Source organism: Cavia porcellus, unplaced genomic scaffold (genome assembly GCF_034190915.1).
Source record: "Cavia porcellus strain 051 isolate PalLab524CR breed Dunkin Hartley unplaced genomic scaffold, mCavPor4.1 scaffold_10, whole genome shotgun sequence".
Lineage (NCBI taxonomy): Eukaryota > Metazoa > Chordata > Mammalia > Rodentia > Caviidae > Cavia > Cavia porcellus.
The window spans coordinates 39,369,129-39,391,631 of record NW_026947493.1 but is presented as its reverse complement, the minus strand read 5'-3'; the positions used below and the strand labels follow the sequence as shown (position 1 = coordinate 39,391,631).

At 36.7% G+C, this 22,503-nt stretch overlaps 1 protein-coding gene and 1 long non-coding RNA gene across 3 annotated transcripts in view; one reads left to right on the top strand and one right to left on the bottom strand.

The window, feature by feature from the left end:
* The window catches only part of LOC134477884 (uncharacterized), a 48,687-nt gene extending 32,270 nt beyond the window's left edge, over positions 1–16,417 (bottom strand). Inside the window, exon 1 of the long non-coding RNA XR_010050140.1 lies at positions 16,021–16,417. This is a non-coding gene — a long non-coding RNA (uncharacterized LOC134477884). The remainder of the gene's footprint in view (positions 1–16,020) is intronic.
* A 57-nt stretch (positions 16,418–16,474) lies between these two features.
* Positions 16,475–22,503, top strand: part of Ggh (gamma-glutamyl hydrolase) — a 30,082-nt gene continuing 24,053 nt past the window's right edge. The window contains exon 1 of one of the 2 annotated variants that reach the window (XM_003479953.5): positions 16,475–16,672. In XM_003479953.5, the coding sequence (XP_003480001.1) occupies positions 16,564–16,672 (109 nt within the window). In that variant the 5' untranslated portion in view covers positions 16,475–16,563. The remainder of the gene's footprint in view (positions 16,673–22,503) is intronic. The other variant, XM_063257374.1, reaches the window with a different exon arrangement.

The following is a 22,503-nucleotide window of genomic DNA, read 5'->3' as shown; positions in this document are numbered from 1 at the left end:
AATACATATCAGTTATAACTATCAATGCAAGTGGCCTCAATTCATGAATGAAAAGAAACAGACTGATAGAATGGATCAAGAAACAAGATAAAATGATCAGTTACATACAACAAACACATCTAACTTAAATAGAAGGTCAAAAGATGAAAAACAATATTACATATGATAGAAACCAAGAAAAAAGAGGGTTATATATTCTGTTCACAGACAATGTGTACTTTAAAGCAAAAAATGATCAAAAGAGATAAAGAAGGTCACTACATACTTGTTAGGGGAAAAACTCCAGAGGAAGAGGTAATGATCATAAATATACATACACCAAATGTGAGAGGACCCCACTATGTAAGACAATAATAAACAGGAAAAATCAAATATGCAGTAACAAAATCATAACAGGGACCTTACAATACCCTGCTGTCAAAAAGAGATACACAGACTAGACAAAAAGCAAAGAACAAAACTGAACCAAACCTGGGAACAAGTGGACTTACTATAGGTTTACAGAGTATTCCACACAATAACATCAGAATACATATTCTATTCAGCTGCATGTAGGACATTCTCTAAAGTAGACCATAGAACATGCTTAAATAAATGCAAAGGAATTGAAATTATCCCATGCATATTGTCTGACCATAGTGCACTGAAAGTGAAAATTAATGGCAAAAGAAACTGCAAAAACTACATAAACACATGGAAATTAAATAACACCTCCATGAACAACCAAGGGTCACAGATGAAATTAAAGAAGGAATTAAATAAAACCTACAGTTGAATGAAAATGCAGATACAACATACTAAAACCTGTGGGACAAAAAGAAAGTGGTCCTATGAGGGAAATATATATCAATGAACTCTCACATCCAGAAAACAGAACAAGCACAAATAAACAACCTAATTCTGCACCTAAAGCTTCTAGAAAAAGAAGAGCAAGTTAATCGCAAAACACATAGAAGGGAAGGAATTTATAAAGACCAGAGCAGAAATTAATGCAATTGAGATTAAGAAAACAATACAAAGAATTAATTGATTGAAGAATTAGTTCTTTGATAGAATATATAAATTGATAAACCCTTGGCCAAGCTTGTCCCCCAAAAAGGAAAGAAAAACTCAATTCATACAATGAGGAATGAAAAGGGTAAAATTATAACAGAAACTGTGAAAATTCAAAGACTATCAATTCCTACTTTGAAAAACATTACATAGAATGGAAAACACAGAAGGAACAGACAGAGTCCTAGAAATGTGTAAATTACCAAAGCTGAATCAAGAAGATATAACAGTTTTGAATAATATAACATCAGCTGCTGAAATTGAAAATGTAATTAAAAACTTATCAACAAAGAAAAGTCCAGGTCCTGAGGAATTCATGACAGAATTCTACAAGAAATTTAGAGAAAATTTAATGCCAATACTCCTCAACCTCTTTAATGAAACTGAAAGGGATGCAATTCTCCCTAACTCATTCCTGGAGGCTAATATTACTCTGATACCAAAACCAGAGAAATACCTAACAAAAAAGGAGAATTACAGGCCAACCTAATGAACACAAATGCAAAAATCCTCAATAAAATAATATCAACTAAAATGGAGCAAATCATCAAGAATCATCATGATCAAGTGGGATTCATCCCAGCAGTGCAGAGATGGTTCAACTTATGCAAATCAATAAATGTAATACACCACAGCAACAGACCCAAAGACAGAAATCACATGATCATCTCAATAGACGTAAAGAACGCTTTATATAAAGGCCAACACTCATTCATGATAAAAACCCTACACAAAATCAGAATAGATGGTTTTTACCTCAATTTGATCAAAGTCATCTATGACAAAGCAACAGCCAACATCATATTAAATGGATAAAAACTGAAAGCTTTCACTGTAAAATCAGGAATAAGACAAGGATATCCATTATAATCATTCCTATTCAATATAATTCTGGAAAAATTAGCCAAAGAGATTAGACAAGAGAGAGAAATTAAAGGAATAAGGATAGGAAAGGAAGAAGTTAAATCTTCATTATTTGCAATTAACATAATACTTTTTATAGAAGACCTCTAAAACTCCACTCAGATGCTACTAATAAGCAAATTTAACATCATGGCTGTTTAAAAAGTGAAGACACAAAAATCAGTAGCATTCTTGTGCACAAACAACAAACTCACTGAGAGAGAAATTATGGCAATCACACCTTTCAAAATAGCATCTAAAAAATAAAATACTTAGGAATCAATCTAATAAAGGGTGAAAAGATCTATATATTGAAAAGCATAATACTTTGAAAAAGGAGATTGAAAAGGATATTTGAAAATGGAAAGATATCCCTTGCTCTTGAATAGGAAGAACCAACATTGTGAAAATGAGCATTACTCTGTTATACAGATTTAATGCATTCCCTATTAAAATACCATTAGCATACCTGACAGTAGAGAAAAACGTTCCTAAAATTCATATGTAATCATAAGAGAACTAGAATAGCAAAGGCAGTCCTGGGAAACAAAGGTAAGGCAGGAGGCATCACAATCCCAGACTTGAAGTTATATTACAAAGCTACTGTGATAAAATCAGCATGGTATTGGCAAATTTAAAAAAAAAGTCTTGCGAATCAGTGGAACAGATTAGAAGATGCACACACAACTGCAAGATGCTCAGCCACCTTATCTTTTACAAAGGGGCCAACATGTTCACTGTAAGAAAGATAGCCTCACTAATAAATGGTGCTGGAAAAATTGGTTATCTACATTCTGATGACTAAAACTAGACACATGTCTATCATGATGCACTAAAGTCAAAATGCATCAAAAATCTGAATATTAAAACAGAAATGCTAAATCTACTGAAAGACAAGATAAGTAATCTTGAAGACACAGGGGTAGGCAAAGAGTTCATGAACAAAATGCAAACCACAAGGGATGTACTTTAAAGAATCAACAACTGGGATGTCATCTTATTAAAAACGCTTTTGCACAACAAAAGAAATCACCAACAGAGTGAAAACAAAACCCACAGAATGGGAAAAGTTTTTAGTCCAGTGTCCCTCAGACAAGGGATTTTTATCTAGAACACACAAAGAATTGAAAAGGATCAGGTCCCTCAAATTCAAAAACCCAATCCAAAATAGCCATCTGAGATGAACACGCATTTTTCAGATGAAGAAATATAAATGGCAAATAAATACATGAAGAAATGTTCAACATTACTGGTCATTCAAGAAAAGCAAATTAAAACAACACTGAGATTTCTCACTCCAGAAACATATGATGTCATCATGAAATCAACCAATAACAAAGGTTGGCAGAGCTGTGAGGAAAAAGAAACCCTTCTCCACTGCTGTTAGGAGTGTAGAATCATGCAGTCACTGTGGAAATCAGTGTGAAGATTTCTCAAAAAACTAGAATTGGAGTCTCATTCAAACCAGCCATTCCTCTTCTGAGCAATTTTCCAGAGAAATTGAAAACACGATGCTACAGAGATATATGTGCACCAGTGTTTATAGCAGCATAATTTGTAATAACTAAATCTTGGAAACAACCCAAATGTCCATTAACTGTGGAATGGCTACAAAAGATATGGTATTTTTTTTTACAAGGGAGTAATACTCAGCTCTAAAGAAGGATAAACTTGAAGCTTTTATGGGTAAATGGTTGCAATCAGAGACTGTACACATAAGTGAAATAAATCAGATTTGCATTTGTAAATATCATTTTGTCCCCCTGGAGTAAAAAAAATTAAAGAGTAAATAAGATTCAAAATGTACAATAGGTATTATGAAAATGATAGAGAAAAAAAGTGCTCAAAAGGAAAGAACTGAGATGTGGGGAAGGTAAAAAAAAAAGAGAGAAAAGTTTATATGTGTATGTGTATACATATATATATGTGTGTATGTATATATACAAGATATTTAACTATACTACTAATTTTTGTTAGTCCTTCAAAGAGAATAGTTTGTGTTTTCATTGTTTATTTTTTATTCTCAAATCTTATCTGAATGACTACTTTGAAGACAACACTATGCAATATACTAACTAGTGTTAATTTTCTATAATTTTGTTCTGAAATTCTGAATCATTTTCATACTTTTTTGCTGTTTCTAAAATTAAAAATATCTTCTATTGATGCCTTTTGCTGGAACCACATATTACTAAGGAAACATAATTTCATTTTTTTAAAATTTTATTTAAGGAGAAAAAAGAAAAAAAACAGAAAAAGGGTACAAGTTATACAGAATTTCAGAAAAAATAAACAGTAGGAAATCACTAGTTAATAGATTACGTATTGTCATCTTAGAAATAATTGTTCAAGTTACAAAATTAAAGCATATAGAGTGGACATTCAAACAGTGAGACTGCAAACAGTTCTGTTCAATGATCCAATAAAACTCGGTAATATAGTTACCTATCTTATACACTTAAATATACATGTAGTTATGTCCTTTAGAGCACTTTCTTTTCCTCTCTTTTGTACAATGACAATTACACAATTAGTTTTTTTTTGAAGAAAGTAAAACCAAATGTGACATAATAGGACAGAGTCAGTCAAATCAAAAGGATGGGCATAATAATGTAAAAACAAAATAACGGGTGATCAACAATGGTTACCATTAATGCCTCTTGCTATCTTAAAAAGAACTGCCTATTTCATAAAGGTAAAACATATCTACATAAGAAGTTAAAGCTCTATTTAAAAAAGCCAAAGCATGCCTCTTAATCAAATAATGATTTTCTTTAATACAATTTATTATTAGAGCAGTTTTGGGCAAATAGCAAAGTCCAATATATGGTGCAGGATAATTTTAAAACAATCTTCTATTAGCCTAGATCAAGATTTTGTCAAATTTGATTTTTCTTACAGAAAGTACTAAACTATTGGAAATTAACTTTGCCACCTATCTAAAAATAAGCCTGGAGATTCAAAAATATCAGGTCACATATAAAGGAGGCACAAACTCAGTTAAATGGTAGCATGTCTGAAACACTCCTTATAGGCTCGATATGTTGAATTAACCATACTTAATGCTGGGTGAATAATCAAGGTGGAACTAGAAATGAGAGCAATAAAATTATGATTGACAGCATTATGTTACCACTAATTTTCTGTTTAGCAAGAATACACACCATCTTGCTCTACTCTCATACATTGAACTTGACTGACTACTCTCTTATCTATGCAAGTCAGTCATGTTAACTTACCAAATATATCTCCTTTTGATAACACTGTTCATTGCATTATGTACTATACTGAATAGAAAAATTAACCAGATAATACCTAAAGGAAATAAAAATATCCAAAAGAGATATATTAAGTGAAATATATTTCAAAGGTCATTAAGATAATTCCAATAAAATGCTTTGGGAAAGTAGATGCACCTTGAGACCAAAATGTTAAGTGAAATAAATCAGACACACAAGCTTAAATATTGCATAGTTTCTCTTATATAAGAAACCCAGTATATAAGTAAAGGGCAAAACAAAAGCTAGATAATACAAAATAGGGAGATAGATCCTTTGTAAATAGAAAGGATACAAAGAGATGGAGGAAGGAAAGAAAATAATTAAGATATATTATGTATTATATAAAATTCCCATGAAGAATGTGATCATTATATACTGCAAAAATATCTAATAAAAATAAAAATTAGAAAAAACAGAAAGTGCTTTGGGAGTTGAACAGAAGAAAAGATAATTTTCATCCACAGTGATTGAGGATGCATCTTTAGAGAATCACTCTTCAAAGCAGCATCCTCAGTACAATTAACTTTTCTAGATGGCAATGAGAACTGAAAGAAAGGACATACCAAGCAAAAAAATAACATGAAAACAAACACTTAGAAATGAAAATAAGGATGCTTGAGAAAGAGTTAATAGTCTTATATCTTTGGAAGTGCTGATGGGTATAGGAAATAGTGGGTCATCTTAGAAAGTTACATGCAACTCATATTACAGAAATCTTGAACACCAACTAAAGGGCTCTACACTCATGTTCTACTGTAGTAGATGCACATATCATCATCTCTTATCCAATCTGTTACAACAGGCTCCCAATTATTCCTCCCTTTACCCACCCCTTCCTTGCACCACAATTATATTTTTGCAAGATTTAATTTCCAGATTTTCAAGACAACAGCACTGAACATGAGGTAAATTGCTCCTTGGGCTCAGACCCTTCACACCCAGGCCCAACTTGTTTTTCCATCCTCACAATGCCTGACCCCACCTACACGCTATAGACTGGTTCCTTCTCACATGGAAAACACCAATTTGCCCTCAGAAAACAAAAGGGAGGTGAGGCTTATTTTGTGCTTCCAATCTTTATTCTTCCTGTTCATTCTGCCCAGGGAGATGCTTTCTTCTCTGACTGCATTCAGCCCTGCCCATTTGTCACCTCCATGAAGCCTTCTCTAAGTCTCCGCAGTAATAATTCCTGGATTCTTCTTGTGTTACCCTTGTCTGAATTTCAGGTTGGCAATCTGCCTACATCCCTGTCACAATTGTTGTTAAATGCAGACACTGTTTTCAACCTTGCATAATTAGTACTTACCCTGTGTCTAGCACAGACTCAATATGCACAGAAGTTAGCTCTGATCCACAGATATATTATCACAAAGTTGAGTGATTGCCATCAGAGGGGACAGCTAATGGGCCTGTGGCATGATGAAGCCCTGTCCTAGCCTTAATCACAGGACAGTATCTATTGGGAAGCTAAGCTGACTACAGCAGTCTCCTTACAAGCCCTCAGAACTGACTTGCCCTCTCGTTATCTTTTTCACTCTAAAAGTTGGCTGTTTTACAATGATAAATTCTTACCTATGGGACTTCATTTTTGTTTTAAACTTGTCTCTAATTTCACTATTTTAAATATCTTACTAGTTTTAACTTTTGAACTGATTATACATTTCAAATCTTTTAATTTCACTTACATACACACAGGTTGGTGACCATGAAGTTATACAGGAGAATCACTGTAAAGAAAGTCATTTTGAAGTTTTGGTATCCTGTAAAAATTCTTCTCTCATTATCACAAAATTCAAGCCACCGTTGTGCCGAGCTCTTCCAGTAGATATCTGGCAGCATAGCTTCACTGCATGCTACACTACTCTCTTGGGAGACCATGTAGGGGAGAGATGCAGGGATGTGGGGTGCAAATGGTCAGGCACAGTCCACACTGTGTTCAACCTTCCTTTCCTGCTGCTCAGTCTCTTCCACTTATGACTCAGATCAACCTCGTTTTGGAAATTTCAATCCATCAGTCACCTCTGAAAGTGTCTAAGTCCCAGTTATCTCAATTCAATAAGTAGATAACCTCAGTAAAGATTGTCAGCACTCTGTATTTATTCTAAACTCTTGCCCATGAAAGCATAATATCTTTATACACAGAATACAATTAATAATCCTCAAGTGTCTAGGACAAATCTCCCTTAAGGGAAATATTTTTTTCCTATAATAATATCATCACCAGTTTCTATTTCTCTAAACTAAAAGTATAAGCCTGAGGGGTTCTAGGATTACCTGGCCATTTTCAATACTGAATTCCTACTTTTTCTGCTATTGGTTTTACATGGTGAAGAAGATTGTCCTCACTGTCCATAATTGAGACTTTTTATGTCTACATTTCAAAACCTCAAGTGCTCTCTACTTTCTTCTCCCACTTTTCCATTCTTCAATTACTTATCACTCTTTATCCTTATTATACATTGAAACAACAATACACTTTACAGGTCTCCCACCAAAGATAGTGGCGTCTTCATCACCAAAGCTGCTGTAAAATTACGAACTACAATGTTGGGTTCACATTTCACAACTTAAAAATATAAGCCTTAATTCAAGTAAAAACCTCCCCCAAAGGAGGTCCTTCAGTTGAAGGTCTTTCAAGAGTCTGTAACAGCAGATGATGACCAGAGGTAGACTGCTTATCCAAGAACACATGTGTGGTATCTTGATATCAGCTACCACCCAGGCATAACATTTCCTAGGAGTCCTACATTTAACTTGCTCCATATTTCTTCTTTGTGGCCTCATTATTTTGGGATTACCTATATCAAGTTTTTCTTGAGTCATCTATATTTATGTCCACCCTACCATTTTGTTCTTTCTCCTTTCCTCATTTATCTATGCTTAGAATCACCTAAAGTTTGAAGCCTTGAAAAGGAAGCTAATGGAGTGGAAGGAGATGTCCTGAACTTGCTACTACAGAGAAGAATTTAGATAGCTTAGGAAGGGAGTTGAGCTGCATATATAGTGAAAACCCTTCCCTGAACTTCAGGTAAAACATTGGCTTAAGAAACTGGCACTTGAGTTGTTTCAGATAAATGGCTGATGAAAACAAAAATCAAATATCTGGTTAACTGACAGATATACAACTAGAAAAGAAAAAAAGAACCATTCTTTTATGAAGGAAGGGGAAATTATGAAGTTGGAGTAGTTATACCACAGGCACCATAAGATGTAATAACAATTAAAGTTACTTAACATAAACAAGTTATTAGTAATATACCCTATCATTGTAAGTAGCACTTAAAGATCCAAAGGCAAAAGTTCACTGTAGAAACTACTTTGTCACATTTAAACATCAGTACAATGAGAAGGATAAGGGTATCCATTAGAAAATTGTTAGGATTTCCACTATACTTGAGGCAACTGTGTTAGATTCTTTTTATTTTAAAGAGATTAAGACAAAACAGGACATAACAAAGCAGATCAGAACAGTACAATGTAAGCAACACAGAATTTCACTAGAAGACAATCGGTAATTAACAGTAACTACCACAAAGTCTCTTTCTTTGAAATAGTTGAGTATAACTTCATATACAATAGTATCAAACATAACAAAATAGTATAAAAACATTCAAGAGAATGAGAGTCACAGGGCATTCAGAACCAAATAACAGAAAACAAACAATGGTTATTATATTGTATCATTTTCCACAGAAAGTTTGTTTATGCTTTCACATGTAATACAATCCAATAAGGTACAACATGATAGAGCCAATGGAAACAGAAGAGCAAAAGCATGGTAGGACTTCATAGTAAGATGATATTGTAGCAGTACTGGCTATTATAATGACTTGTTTCCCTCAAATTAGCTGTTCATACCATCACAGTTAGTAAAATCAAACAAACAAGGACAAACCCATTACAACTAACCAATGCGATCATTTTAAGGTTTCAAAACAATGTAATGGGGAATCATGATTACCATAAAACTCTTATGTACTCTTACTATTTCTTACACTAGAGAGACTATATGATATTTATACAAGTGAGTTTGATTTATTTTGCTTATGAGTACGGTCTCAAGTTGCAACCATTTACTTATAAATATCTCAATGTGATCATTCTTTATAGCTGAGTAGTACTGCATTGTATAAAAATACCACAGCTTTTTTTTATCCAATCCTCAGATGATGGACACTTAGGTTGTTTCCAAAATCTGGCTATTACAAATTGTGCTGCTATAAACATGGGTGCACATATATCACTGTGGTATAATGTTTTCAGTTCTTCTGGGAATATGCCCAGAAGTGGAATAGCTAGGTCAAATGGGACCTCCAGTTCCAGCTTTTTGAGGAATCTAGAGACTGACCTCCACCAGTCTACACTCCCGCTAATAGTGCAGGAGAGTTCCTTTTTCCTTACAGCCTCTCCAGCATTTGTTGTTGGTAGTTTTCTTGATCCTGGCCATTCTTTCTGGAGTGAGATGGAATCTCAGTGTGGTTTTAATTTGCATTTCTCTAATGACTAACAATGATGAACATTTTTTCATGTATTTATTTTCCATTTGTATTTCTTCACCTGAGAACTGTGTATTCAACTCAGATGCCCATTTTTGGATTGGGTCTTTGAATTTCAGGGATTTGATTTTTTTTTAAAATTCTTTATATGTTTTAGACAGAAGACCTTTGTCTGAAGGACAGTTCACTAAGATTTTTTCCCAGTTTGTGGGTTTTCTTTTCATTAATGCTGGAGATTTCTTTTGACATACAGAAACTTTTTAATAAGACGTGATCCCAGTTATTAATTCTGGGAGGTAGTTTCTGTGCAGTCTGATTCCTGTTCATGAATTCTCTACCTACCCCAATGTCTTCAAGATGTTTACCTACTTTGTCTTCCAACAGATTTACTGTTTCGGTTTTAATATTCAGATCTTTAATCTACTTAGATTTTAGTTTAGTATACGGTGATAGGCATGGGTCTAGCTTTAGTTTTTACCATATGGAGAGCCAGTTTTTCCAGCACTATCTAATAAAGAGACTATCATTTTTCCAGTGAACATGTTTGGTCCCTTTATCAAAGATAAGGTGGTTGAGTGTGTTGGTAGTTGTGGTTTTATCTTCTAGTCTATTCCATTGATCTTCAGATCTGTTTTTATTCCCAACCATGTTTATTTTATTACAGTAGCTTTGTAGTATAATTTCAAGTCAAGGATTTGTAAAACTTGAGTAAGTTTGTGTAACTTGGGAGTCTCTGTATCTCTATTAACTAGGTTCATAACCTGTAAATGAATAGTATAGTATTTACTCACTTATAGTATTTATTAGACTCTTCTGGTCTAAACTGCAGTCTCTAGCTCAATAATGGAAAATGAGGTTTTTAAAAAAATCTAATCATCTCCTGAGTGCTAACTTTCAATCCTAAAAGATATAGCCATCAAGAACAACTTGATAGTATAAAAATCTCTGATAATCCCACTTCTGAGTTAATCAGTGAGTTTCTTCACTCCTGAGTGGTACCAGCCTGGCAAATTAAAAGATCCATCATTGTTTTAATTAGCTTTGTTGGTCTTTATTTTATTCTGTAAAGTTCCAATTGCAATTACTCTTTTTTTTTAAAGCATTCAGTATGCTTTATCCTAGGTGTCTAAATTTTTGACTTGCATGACACTTTATTAAACTTAGGCTTTTGTTTAGCTTTTTTTTAAATTAATTTATGGTGATTACAGCTTTAGGAACAAGAGTATTCATAAAATAGGATCCTTTGCATTATCATATGGTTCAGTTAAAACTGTTAAATTAGAACATTTTCTTTCTTTTTTTTTTTCTTTCTTTCTTTCTTTCTCTCTTTCAGTGCTGGGGATCGAACTCACGACCTCACACTTGCCAGGCAGGCGCTTATGCTGCTGAGCTAAATCCCTGGGCCTTATTTTTTATTTTATAGTACTACAGGTTGAGCCTTTAGATTGATATCTCTAGCATTTTACATCTCTAGCATTTTAAGACATAGTCTTGCTAAGGTGTGTAGTGTGACCATTAATTTTCACATAAAGAATCTAAAATAAGAACTGCCTAGCAGATTAGTAAAACACAGTTCTGTATATGTCTATGGATGATTGACGTTAGGCCAACAGACTGAGATGGGAAGATCCACCCAAAATATCACTGTCACCAACCAAAGACTTGTAGCCTGGATAAAATAAAATAGTGAAAAAAGAAGTGTTCCCTAATGTTGGAAGGGCTTCCATTTTTGCTATCATCTTCAAATGCTGATCTCCAGTGTCATGACTGCCAAGTAGAGTCACAGTGGTGACTCTACAGTGACCACACAGACCTTTGAATGTAGTGTGACAACATATTTTATCTCCCTTGTTCCAAAGCTGTTCTTCTTGAGCTGAACAGCTGCAAGATCATTCATCTCTCCAGTGCAGACAGCCACTGTAGACTCTCTTGCCTCTGACCCTTTAAGCCTACCTAACAAATTCCTTGCATAGTTTTACATATATTTTCTATTGATTTTGTTCCTCTGGTAAACCTTGACATATACCTAGGCTTGGGATCCTCCTCCCTCAGTCTCCCTGAGTGCTTGGATTATAGGTGTGTGCTATCATTTTCAACTAGTAAAATATTATTTCTAAGGTAGAGAGAATTAAAAAATTTTTTTAGATTTAAATTCTCTGTGGGAAATCTCTCATATTTTGTCTTTTTTCCTATTTTAATTAAAATTAATCATATTTAAAATAAAAGGCTTTTCTTATAATTGCAGTATTAGACTCATCTATGAGTCTTCTATTATTTTTAGCCTACCAATACATATTTTTGTATTTTCATGTTTTCAATAATTTGTTATTGTGTATGAAATTTTAGAGGTTTCAGGTAGTTTTTTCCACCAGTGACAGTTTTCTTCCTTTTGCACGAAAGGGCAAGAGGCTAGTCAATCCCAGTCAAGCCTTGTGCTGTGTTGAGTTGGGCCAGAGAGATGATAAGATTCAGCTCACCTTTAGTTTATCCTTACTGCTTATGATTGTTTTCTGTGGACTTTTGGTTCATATCCTGAACATTCTCTTTATTCTCAGCCTTGATATTCTAATTTTTCAGGTTGTAAAATTGCAGGTTCAAAATCTGGCAAATGTCTTGAGACAGATACCTATTGAGCGTTTACTGCAGGGTCCTGCTTCTTGTGGGACTTTGTCCCTGAAGCTCTGCAAGATTATTGAAAGTTTCACTCAGCCTTTATTGTTCAGCCCCTCTAATTGCTGGTAACATTCTAGAACTCAGCACATGTCCTATGGGGAAATCTAATCAACATGTATCTCTTATTTTATCTTTCCAGTGTTACATTACTACAAAAAGCTCTTTTCCCCAGCAGTACTTCTGAATGTAAATGTTAATCCTGATGTCATCAGTTTTTATTGGATTAAGCAACATCTAGGAGATTGGTAAGTATGCTCCTGGGTGTGTCCAAATGAATCATGAAGACGTGACTTTGGGTAGTGTGTATGTCTCTTTGTCCAATCTTCTCTGCACTATTCTCCTCTGCCCCCCAGCCTCTATGAACTAAGCAGCTTTGCTCCACCACAGACTTCTGTCCTGATGTTCCTACCTGAGAGACAGCTGGCTGTGGACTGGATTCTCCCAAACCATGAGCTAAGCTAAAGCTTTCCTCCATTAAATTGTGAGTGTCTGGTGAGTGCCTAGCAACAGGAAAACTGACAAATATACTGAGCTTCCATATGTCCATCTATATATGTATCAGTCAATCACTTACTGTATGTATGGGTGTAAACATTTTTAACTTTTATTCTGTTCTTTATCTTCTTAATATTTGCTATTTGACTGTCAGCCTTAAATGGCACTTTTGACTTAAAGCTATTATCTATACAGTCACAGCTTCATTTTGCTTTTGTTCCTCCCTCCCTTTTCCTATCACTTCTTTATTTGCATTTTTAAAAAAGTTGGTAGAACTGTGTTGTTTGCTTTGTTTTGTTTTTTGAGAATCCATCTCACTCTGTCATTCAGACTGGCTTTAAACCTTTGAGCTCAAGTGATCCTCCTGTTTCAGCCTCCCAAGTAGCTAGGACCGCAAGAGCATGCCACTCTAACCAGGTTTACATTCTTTTACACATGTCCCCATCATCATTTTAGTCTTAGCTCTATCATTAATGCTCATTATATTGTAAAATTTCTCAGTCACATATTGTTTAGATTAAGTTAATATTCTAATTGGTTTTCCAATAAGAAAGTGTGAATACAGTACTTCCTTGGTTAGAGAATGTTCAAAACTGTGTTTCTTAGCTCTGTCACTTGACGTACAGCCTGGCTGCATATAGAAGTAATAATTTAGTAATATTTTTAAAATGATGCTCCATTGTTGCCTTAATTTTTGCATTGCTTATAAAATATGAGGTCATCCAAACAGCTTTATCTTCATAAATAAACCGATTATTTTGCCTAGTGCATTTAATATTTTACTTTTTCCTTATAATTTTACTAGGGCAAGTCTCAGTGTTGATTATCCTCAGTTAAATTTTCAAATTTTCTCTCACCAATATGTTTCTTAGATTTTATTTTTATACATTAATACTGTTCCATTTGTTTTTCTTCCCCAATCTTCTCCTTTCTTCCCTTCACACTCTCTATCTTCCTTCTTCTTTTGAAATGTGCACTAGACTTTGTCTTCCTGTGATCAATTCCTAGTACTTTCTTCCTGAATTTTTGCATTTTCCAATCATTTTAATTCATCTTATTGCTTCTTTTCTTCATTTATCTTCATTAAATTTCAATTTGATATTTCTGGCATGGACAGTGATAATTTGTTCATTTCTGAGATATTTTCTTCAAGTTTTTTTCTTGATTTGGTTAGTTAGTATTCCTTCTTAGGTTTTGTCCATTTGTATTTTTAGGTTTTGAATTTCCGATTCTAAATTTGACACACACATACACACACATACAATCTCCCACATGTAGGTTGAGGTAAGACATTTTATTATGTAAATGTTAAAATTTACCCTTTCGCTTTCCTCTGAAAGTAGTTTTCTATTGTGTTGGTTTTTTGAAAAGATGTATTTTACTTTTATAGTTTCTAGGTGAACAATATTTTCTTTAATATAATCAGTGTAATTCCTTCAATAGATAATATTTTTGGTGACAGTACTGGTGTACATATGAGAGTGAAGTAGGGTGGCTGGCATGACTTGATTTTCTTTCTTTAGGATCTTTAATCCCCTTTCTTCTTTCTTTTTATTGCCATGTGTTTTGGGGGCACTCTCTCTTGCCAATGTAGCCGAATCACCTCTGGAAGCAATTCTTATCTAAAGCTTTCACCTCTCGTCTAATTTTCAAGTCATTTTCCTAAAACTAATGTTGTAACCAACTAACATTCACGTGTATTGGCACTTACCACTTGACATATTCTTTGGGGACTGGATTTGCCTCTGCTCTGTATATATCACTCAATTCTTTTCTTTTTCAAAGTTGATTTGAAACCTTGTATCCCCACTCACTACACTCATATTATTTCAGTAATGAAGGATGCTTTTGTTGACATTAGCACTTACCAATTTTCTGGTAATTTGATGTGTGTGGTACGCTATGTTTCCTAGTATTGCTAAAACTATAGGTCATGTGTAGCTTTATTTGCACTCTTTGTGTATTTTATGGTTTTCTGAAGATACGTAGAGAAATTCTGGTTCTGTCAGATCCTCTGGACCCAAATATAACTTAACTCTTTTAAAAAGAGATTTATCTGCTAATAAACACCTCCAATTTGTTCATTTCCATGCTGCTTTATAGTGTATTACTTACATAAATTTACTTTATTACAAAATGATACAAAGAACATATAAATATGTTGTTTACACCCGCATGTGTTTCTATAGGGTAATGTATCAGTTTGTTTTGTGTTGCTATAATAAAATACTTGAGGATAAGCCATTTAAAATAAAAATAGGTTTATTTGGTGCACAGTTTTGAAGATTCAAGAATACGGTGCTGGCGGCATCTGCTCAGGTCTGGTGAGGGAGGTAACATCAAAATGGTGAGAGGGTGTGGCAAAGGGGGTGAGAAGTCATTTGGAATTTAATTTTTCTGTGTAATATAATAATTTATTTTTCACTTGCAGTTAGTCAATTGCTTCTGTATTACAAGTTCATATTTAAAAAGATTCTTTGTTTACATTATTGCACTCATAATCAGGTGAGTAATTTTACAATATTCCTCACCACATTTGGGGGGCTTAACACCTCCTTCAACAGTATGATATTTTTTGTGAAACCAGGCTTCTTATTGCATTAACTTTTCCTGAAATATGATTAAAGTTTGCTCTTGTTCTTGCCTTTCTTTCCTTAGTAAATTATAAAACTCATGTGAAAAAAAAAAGACATTATCCAACTCATTTTTTATGCTCAGTACTTGGCACTGACAGAATAGGGTTTCAAATACTACTCAGTTTTAACCTGAATTTTGATCTTAAGAGATAGGAATTTTCATCTAGTACAAACTACACATTCTTTTAGAAAACCTAAAAATACGTTTCATGATTAGGAACCAAAGTAATCATTTCTGTCCTTGTTTGTAGGACAATTCCTAGCTACCTGTGGTTAGCATTACTACTGAAGGTTATCAGGACCCGGCATCGCTGTGGGGCTAGCCTGCACTTGCCCTTTGCAACAGATGTCAGGAGTCTGCCCCTCTTCGACCCAGTTCTGAGGTGCCGCGATGCAACTGCGAATGCGTTCCTATTCATGGTTCTCCCCTCTTCACATCCTCCAGATACAATCCCAACACAAACAGCAAGATTTGGGAATTACCTGTGAGGTCCTCACGCTGTCCTTACACCGAATGCTGGCTGGCAGTCACCCTTCCCAGAGACAGGGACTAACTTTTCCTCAGCGAAGTTTTCAGATGCTCTACACTCTCCAGCGTCCCTGTGGCCTGCTCACCAGTCAGCAAGGACCCCAGAGCTCGCCCCTCTCGCATCTGGCCTGGCTGCCCCAGCTTTGTTCCACTGACTTACGGCCATAGCGACATAACAGTTGAAAGGGAAGACTCGGAGGACTCTACGACCCCCAGAACCGCCTCAGATACAGTGGCATAGGCTCAGAAGGGGTCTTGGGGAGGACGGGCGGGGTGGTGGGAGACTGTGGGCGGGTGAGGAGGCCAGGCGCCGGCGCACTTCATGGTCGTCTCGCCTCGTCCCGCCCCTGAACTGGACCGCGTTTCCCATTGGCCCGCTCGGAGTGGCACTGCCCCTGTCCCGCCCCCGAGACTCAGCGGCCGGAAGTTATCTAGACATCGGAACCTGCCGCCGCGCTGCAGTGTCTTTGAACCTCCAGCGGGAGAAGCCTTGCGAGATGAGGATCCTGGGCAGACTGTTGTGCGTGTTGGGCTTGCTCATCTTTGGGGCGCCGAGCCTTGGGCTGCCCAGTCGCGGCAAACCTATCAACGAGAAACCTATCATTGGTAAGAAGGCCGTGAGGGACCGCAGCTGTGTGGACAGCTGGGGTCATCGCTGGACGTCTGAGAGCCCTGAGCCATCCAGACAGGTTTATGGCCCTTCGTTTCAAGTACAGATGAGAACCCTAGCAGATACCTTTTGAATCACGCTGAAATGTAGCTTACGTCTCTGGTTGTCTTGGGACTTTATGCCCTGGCTTTTAGAGTTGGAAGGAAGGAAGATGCACTGTAAGGACTTAACACTGGTTTTCTTCTCTGTGCATAGCTAGGCATTTCCACTGAAAGAAAAAACGTTTTTTCACGTAGCTAGAAATTTCTACTAGTTTACGTAAATCCGTGTATATATTTACATCACCTTCCTTTGTTGAGGATGTATTAAGATACAATGCATTATACATAAAAATGGAATATATTAGATAATCCAGAAATTGACCTGTACTGTATCTTGGACGTTGTCCTCTTCAGCAGCAGCAGTGACTAGTGTAGCCATAATATCAATTCTGTCTAATGTTAGTGTGAACCGTGATTTTTTTGCTTTTCTCACATTTATATTTTGAAAAGAATATAAAATCAGTTTGCATTAACAGAACAGACAGTTAAGACAGGGCTTAGAAACCTGCGTAGGAAAAATAATCCTGGGATCAAAATTTGCCTAGAGAAATTTCTACGTGGACAGTCTTGGTTTTATCTCATCCTGTAATAATCCTAGGATTATTCCATTCATACTATTTTTCCCCTCATGAAATTGAACACTGTATTCTGTAACTAAACAGAAACTAGATGAGCATTTTTCATATGTCTAGGTTGTATCCAGTTTTCAAATGGGTTGCACACTAATTTTGGAACCTAAAATGTCTTAATTCCATAGGTGTTAATGATTATGTTCTTCAGGGAGAATCATGCAATTATATGTGCTGAATTGCAATTTATATGTCCAGGGAAGGGAAAAAAGGAAAAAAGATACTTTTATTTCTCTTAGAATTGGGGTACTTCTAAGTCCAATATAGGGAAGGGGACTCTGGTTTTGGTCACCATAATCAATTAAGATAAAATAGTAGGACAAACATCAGTATATGAAAGCATTACTGTAGGGAGTATGTAAAAATCACAGGCAAGGAAACCACAAAGTTTCCTTACATACATGGAAGTATGTATGGAATCTGGCCAGATGTTAATGGACAGGAAGTATAGCCTGAGCTTTTTGCCAGGGATAGAAAAAGTAATTATGGAACTTTGGTGGTGGAGTGGAGGAAAATGTGCCATTTAATGTGATTTTCTGTTTCCTGCACTTTGTGTTCCCATGATGCCCTACCCACTCCTCTGTGGTACCTCTTCTGCCTGCCCTGTACCACTCCATTTCTTATAGCATTCTTCTCCAATTCTTCCTTCCATCAACAAATTTCATATGCCTTAGTGAAAATGATCTTACTTTTGGGCAAGGAGAAAAATAGCTTACTGAAGATATTTTTTGACATTTGGCATATGTTAACTAAGTACTTGGTACACACCAGTTATTATAAGAAACTGAAAATTCAGATGTGATAGATGACAGGCTTTTCCTTTCAGGTGGCCTATATGGAAATACTCAAAATGCACCAATGAAATAAGATAGGTGCTCATTTGGCAGACTTGTTTTGTTGTTCTGGTGATTAAACCTGGTGCTTCACACATTCATGATCTATTTTGATATACACTGGATGCTAACCCTATGCTGCATCCACCTGGGATTTCTTTGGTAAGAGGAAACAAGAGAGGTGGGTGAGTGTAGAGAAAAGGGTTTTTACAAAGTTTATTAAAGTTCAATAAACCACTGAGTTGTTAAGCAAGGTGATGATCTGCTGATCTGTATCTTTTCCTATTGCTTTTTCCCTTCCTCACCTGGCTCTTGTCAAGGGGATTCCTTAAAGTATGAAGGGTTTCTCATGAATTTTGCATCTGAATTTCACTCATTCTGGATTGCTAGCTTCCCAGAAATCTGCATGTGACTTACTTCCTGCTGAAGTTCTGCCTCAAATGCCATCTTAGACTCTTTCACAGAAGGCTTAATTAGTATTGCATAAATTTCCTGAAGAGGTATAAAAGAAGCATTTGCCTCTGAACTGAAAGAAGCAGACAGACCAAAGAACTATTTGGACAAGTCTGATTTGGAGAGTTACTTACAGAGCAGTGGATACTACCAAATTTTCCCACCTTGCTGTGCTAGGCTGTTGGTTTTATAGGACACTGATTAAAATAACAAAAGCAGAATGAAGAGCAAGAAGGATTCTTGAGAAAAGTTGTGTATGCTCCACTCTCGTTTCATCCTTATCAGGAAACTCTGCCAGTCTCATTAAGCGCTCTAGCCACAGTAATGATGACCTTGTTATGTTGCAGTCTGCCCCGTAGCCTTCCTCCTGGCATTGTGCAGGGTGTATCTGGGAACCAATTGAACAGCTAGACTAGGAGGGGTGCACCACAAGATAGTTACTTTGGTGAGGATGGAGGGATATAACTGTTCCTCCATTTCACCCTTTCTCCAACTCTTAAAATATATAGTATTCCATGAACCTTAGAAGACATGTCTCATTTGAGAGCTGAGCACTAGGTTGTAGTGTCCCAGGAGCAATACAGACTGTAGCAATAGATGTTCACTTCTAGAATAACACATTTGAGGGTGTATGTCCCCAATAAAATGTGTAAGGCTCCTTTTTAAGGGTCCCATAAAGTTATTCCAGTTATAGGCAGAAAAGGGCAGCATATTTCAGGGCATGCCTACTTTACTGGCGAAAAGTTCACCACAGTTGTTGGATTTATTGTGAGTTTCCACCCATGGTCACTGTTCACTGGAAGTCTTCTGACTGTAGGCAGTAACAGCAGTTATCTTTGAGTGTAGATACAGAGGTTTAGAGGGCAGTTTTACGGGCACATCATATGTACTTGACAGAACAACAGTGCTTTTTCCTTGGGACCTTTGACTTCCTCAAGCACAAGGTCTTTGTCCTAGTTTGCACTATCACATGTAGGTCTCCTCCTTTGGAACAGATTTAAGGTTTAATCAGTAAGTGATTGGATATGCCCAGACCAGTCATTTCACTGTGGCACTGGTAGCCACATCCTGCCCATCATGTAGTGTGTCATGTGACAGTGATGGTGAACCTATGGGACACATGCTGCAGCAGACACACACAATCCCCTCTGTCGTAACATGAGCCACGTTGCCTCAGCAACTGAGCACTGGTTACTCAGGTTTAGTAGCAGTGTTGGCATTTTGTGGTAAATACATGGATTTTGATTTGCAGTTTGAGCACTTGGTCTTTAAAAGATTCATCATCACTGCATCTGACTACCAAAGCTGAGCAGGACTTTTGGAGATATTTCACAGGCAGCTTGCACTTAGTATGTTTTGACTCTAGGGGTGTTAGCCAGTAGAGAGGATAGTCCCAGCTTAGTCTCAGTTTATGACTTCTGGAAGTACTTTTATTTAAACCTTTAACTATTATCTTAACACATTTTGTTTTTTAAAATCAAACCAGCTCTTTTGGGATTGTAAGGCTGGTAAAAAGTGTCATTGCCCTTGATTTTTCTTAGCTCAGTTTTGCACAACAGCATCCTGAAATGGATTTCCCTGCCACTGTCAATTCTCCATGGTCCCCTGAACTGAGTAAAGCTTCTGATTAATTGCCCCTAGTGGCCCATTTACAGGGGAATGTTTCCAAGAGGACTTGTCAATATTCACAGATATAAGTGCTTATTTACAACTTTCACTTCCAGGCATGGGCCCAGTGTAATCCACCTGCCAACCTGGACATGTTGACTTGTGCTTATAACCTCGTGCATGTCAGCCGATTGACTTGTGCACCTATTCAGCTAGTACATTTATCCTTTGAGGCTGTAGCCAAGAACAGACCTTACATGCCTGTACAGCATATCAAGGGTCAGAATAGTTTGTGGGAATGCCTGTAGCCTTTGCTATTCTCTAGCCCATGTTGGCCCTGGTGTGCCCAGACTTTACATACATCCGATAGAGGACTTCTCCAGCTATCTGGTGACACGTACTATACTCAAATCTTTGTGAGGGTATTTTTCTAAGTTACTGTTCTCTCATTGCTGGGACAAAATACCCAACAGAATACCCAGGGTTAAAGAGGGAAAGGTTTATTTTAGCTCCCAGTTCATAACGGTTTCAGTGCATTATTGGCTGACTCCAAGGCAGGGTGGCAAGGCAGACAGGCATTGCAGAGGAGAAACAGTTTGTGGCAGGCAGAAGATAGTGAAGCACACAAGAGGGATGACCACAACTCTTTCTACTCATTATATCTTATCCAAGGTACTTAGATAGGTTGCACTCTCACCCTTAATTCTAGTGCCCTTGAGCCTAACGTTGAACCACAAATTAGTCCCAGCATCACACACTGTAGATCCAGCTGTCTCTGAAAAAGCCCCACCTATGATTTCATGAGGCTTTGGGGGGACATTGAGACACAAGCTGTACTATCCTGCTGATTTCCCAGGATACTTAACAGACTGGTGGGCAGCTATATGGAAGACAGTGGTTCTAATTTATTTTGTATATTTTCATACATCTCCTTCCATATCTTTTATCCCTGTAATTCCTGCCAAGCTCTCACCAGTCCTAGAGTCAGTCCTTTAATATCTGCCCACTTGTCTGTACAGTGGTCATTTCTCTAGTATCATCAGCATCCATACTGCTCTGAGCTCAGCCTGTTTTTCCTTTATCCACTATCTGACCAAATGATATTTATATTTATATGCATTGCTATTGCCATGCAGTCCTGCTATGTGCCCAACTAGTGCCAATGGTGTACCAAACATCTTCAGGAATGGGTGGTGTTCTTCTATTATTGGGTTTTAGGGTGCTGAAGTCCCCTAGAGGTGGTTTCAGGATTCTTTCAGCAAAGAATTGGTCAAGATGAGCACAAAAAGTAGTGTTTTATGTTTAATTAAAGGGAGGAAAAGAAACATGGTGTGCAGAGCAAGTTTGAACCAACTAAAAGTAGGAAAATAAGTATACTTTATAGGGCAAGAGCAGACCACTGGGCAAGAGAGAATACAGTGATTCAGTGCTAAATGATGACTTTGTACCTCTCACTCCTCAGGCTGGTGTCAGCTCTAAGTTGTCTTATCGAAAACTTGGTCCAGTTCTTGTGAGAAAAATTGAAGACATTACTCTGATTGATGCCACATGCAGGGCTTTGGGAACTTTATTCATGCATGTACTGACACTTTGTAATAACAGGTTATGCCAACTTTGCCAGTTTGCCATGTTGTAATCTCCTGTCTCATCATGCAGTACCTTATCTGCCTTAGCTGTTGGTTCAATCACTGGGGATGATTTAGAAGTTTGGAAAGACACTGGCCCTAGTACAGCCTACGTGGTATTTGTCACAGGGCTAACAAATAGAACTCTGCACTGCTGCAAGTATGCATGCCACTTTTGCAGTCTAATTTTGGGTTACGCCAGAATTAGGATTGCCCAAAAGTCTTACAGTCCAGCCTTTTACTGAATATATTCTTTTACTGTCACTGAAACCAATATAGTGATGGGTTCCACCTGGTGCACAACTTTATAAACAGCCAACAACTGTTGTTGAAGTGCTGTATTTGAGGCCCTTTTCCATGAGTGGGACCAGAACCGTATTAGAATTCTTTTGATTGTTTCTGTCTACCTGCCCATGGTAGCCCTCATGGTTCCTAGTAACCTCTAGAACAAATGCACAACTGTTTGTAAGACACAGAGAGGTTAGCGTGTTGTCATCTATATAGTGAAACATTTTCATAGTATGTGGGCAGAATAATAAGTCGAGGTCATGGGCTGCTGTCCCATGACAAATGGTGGT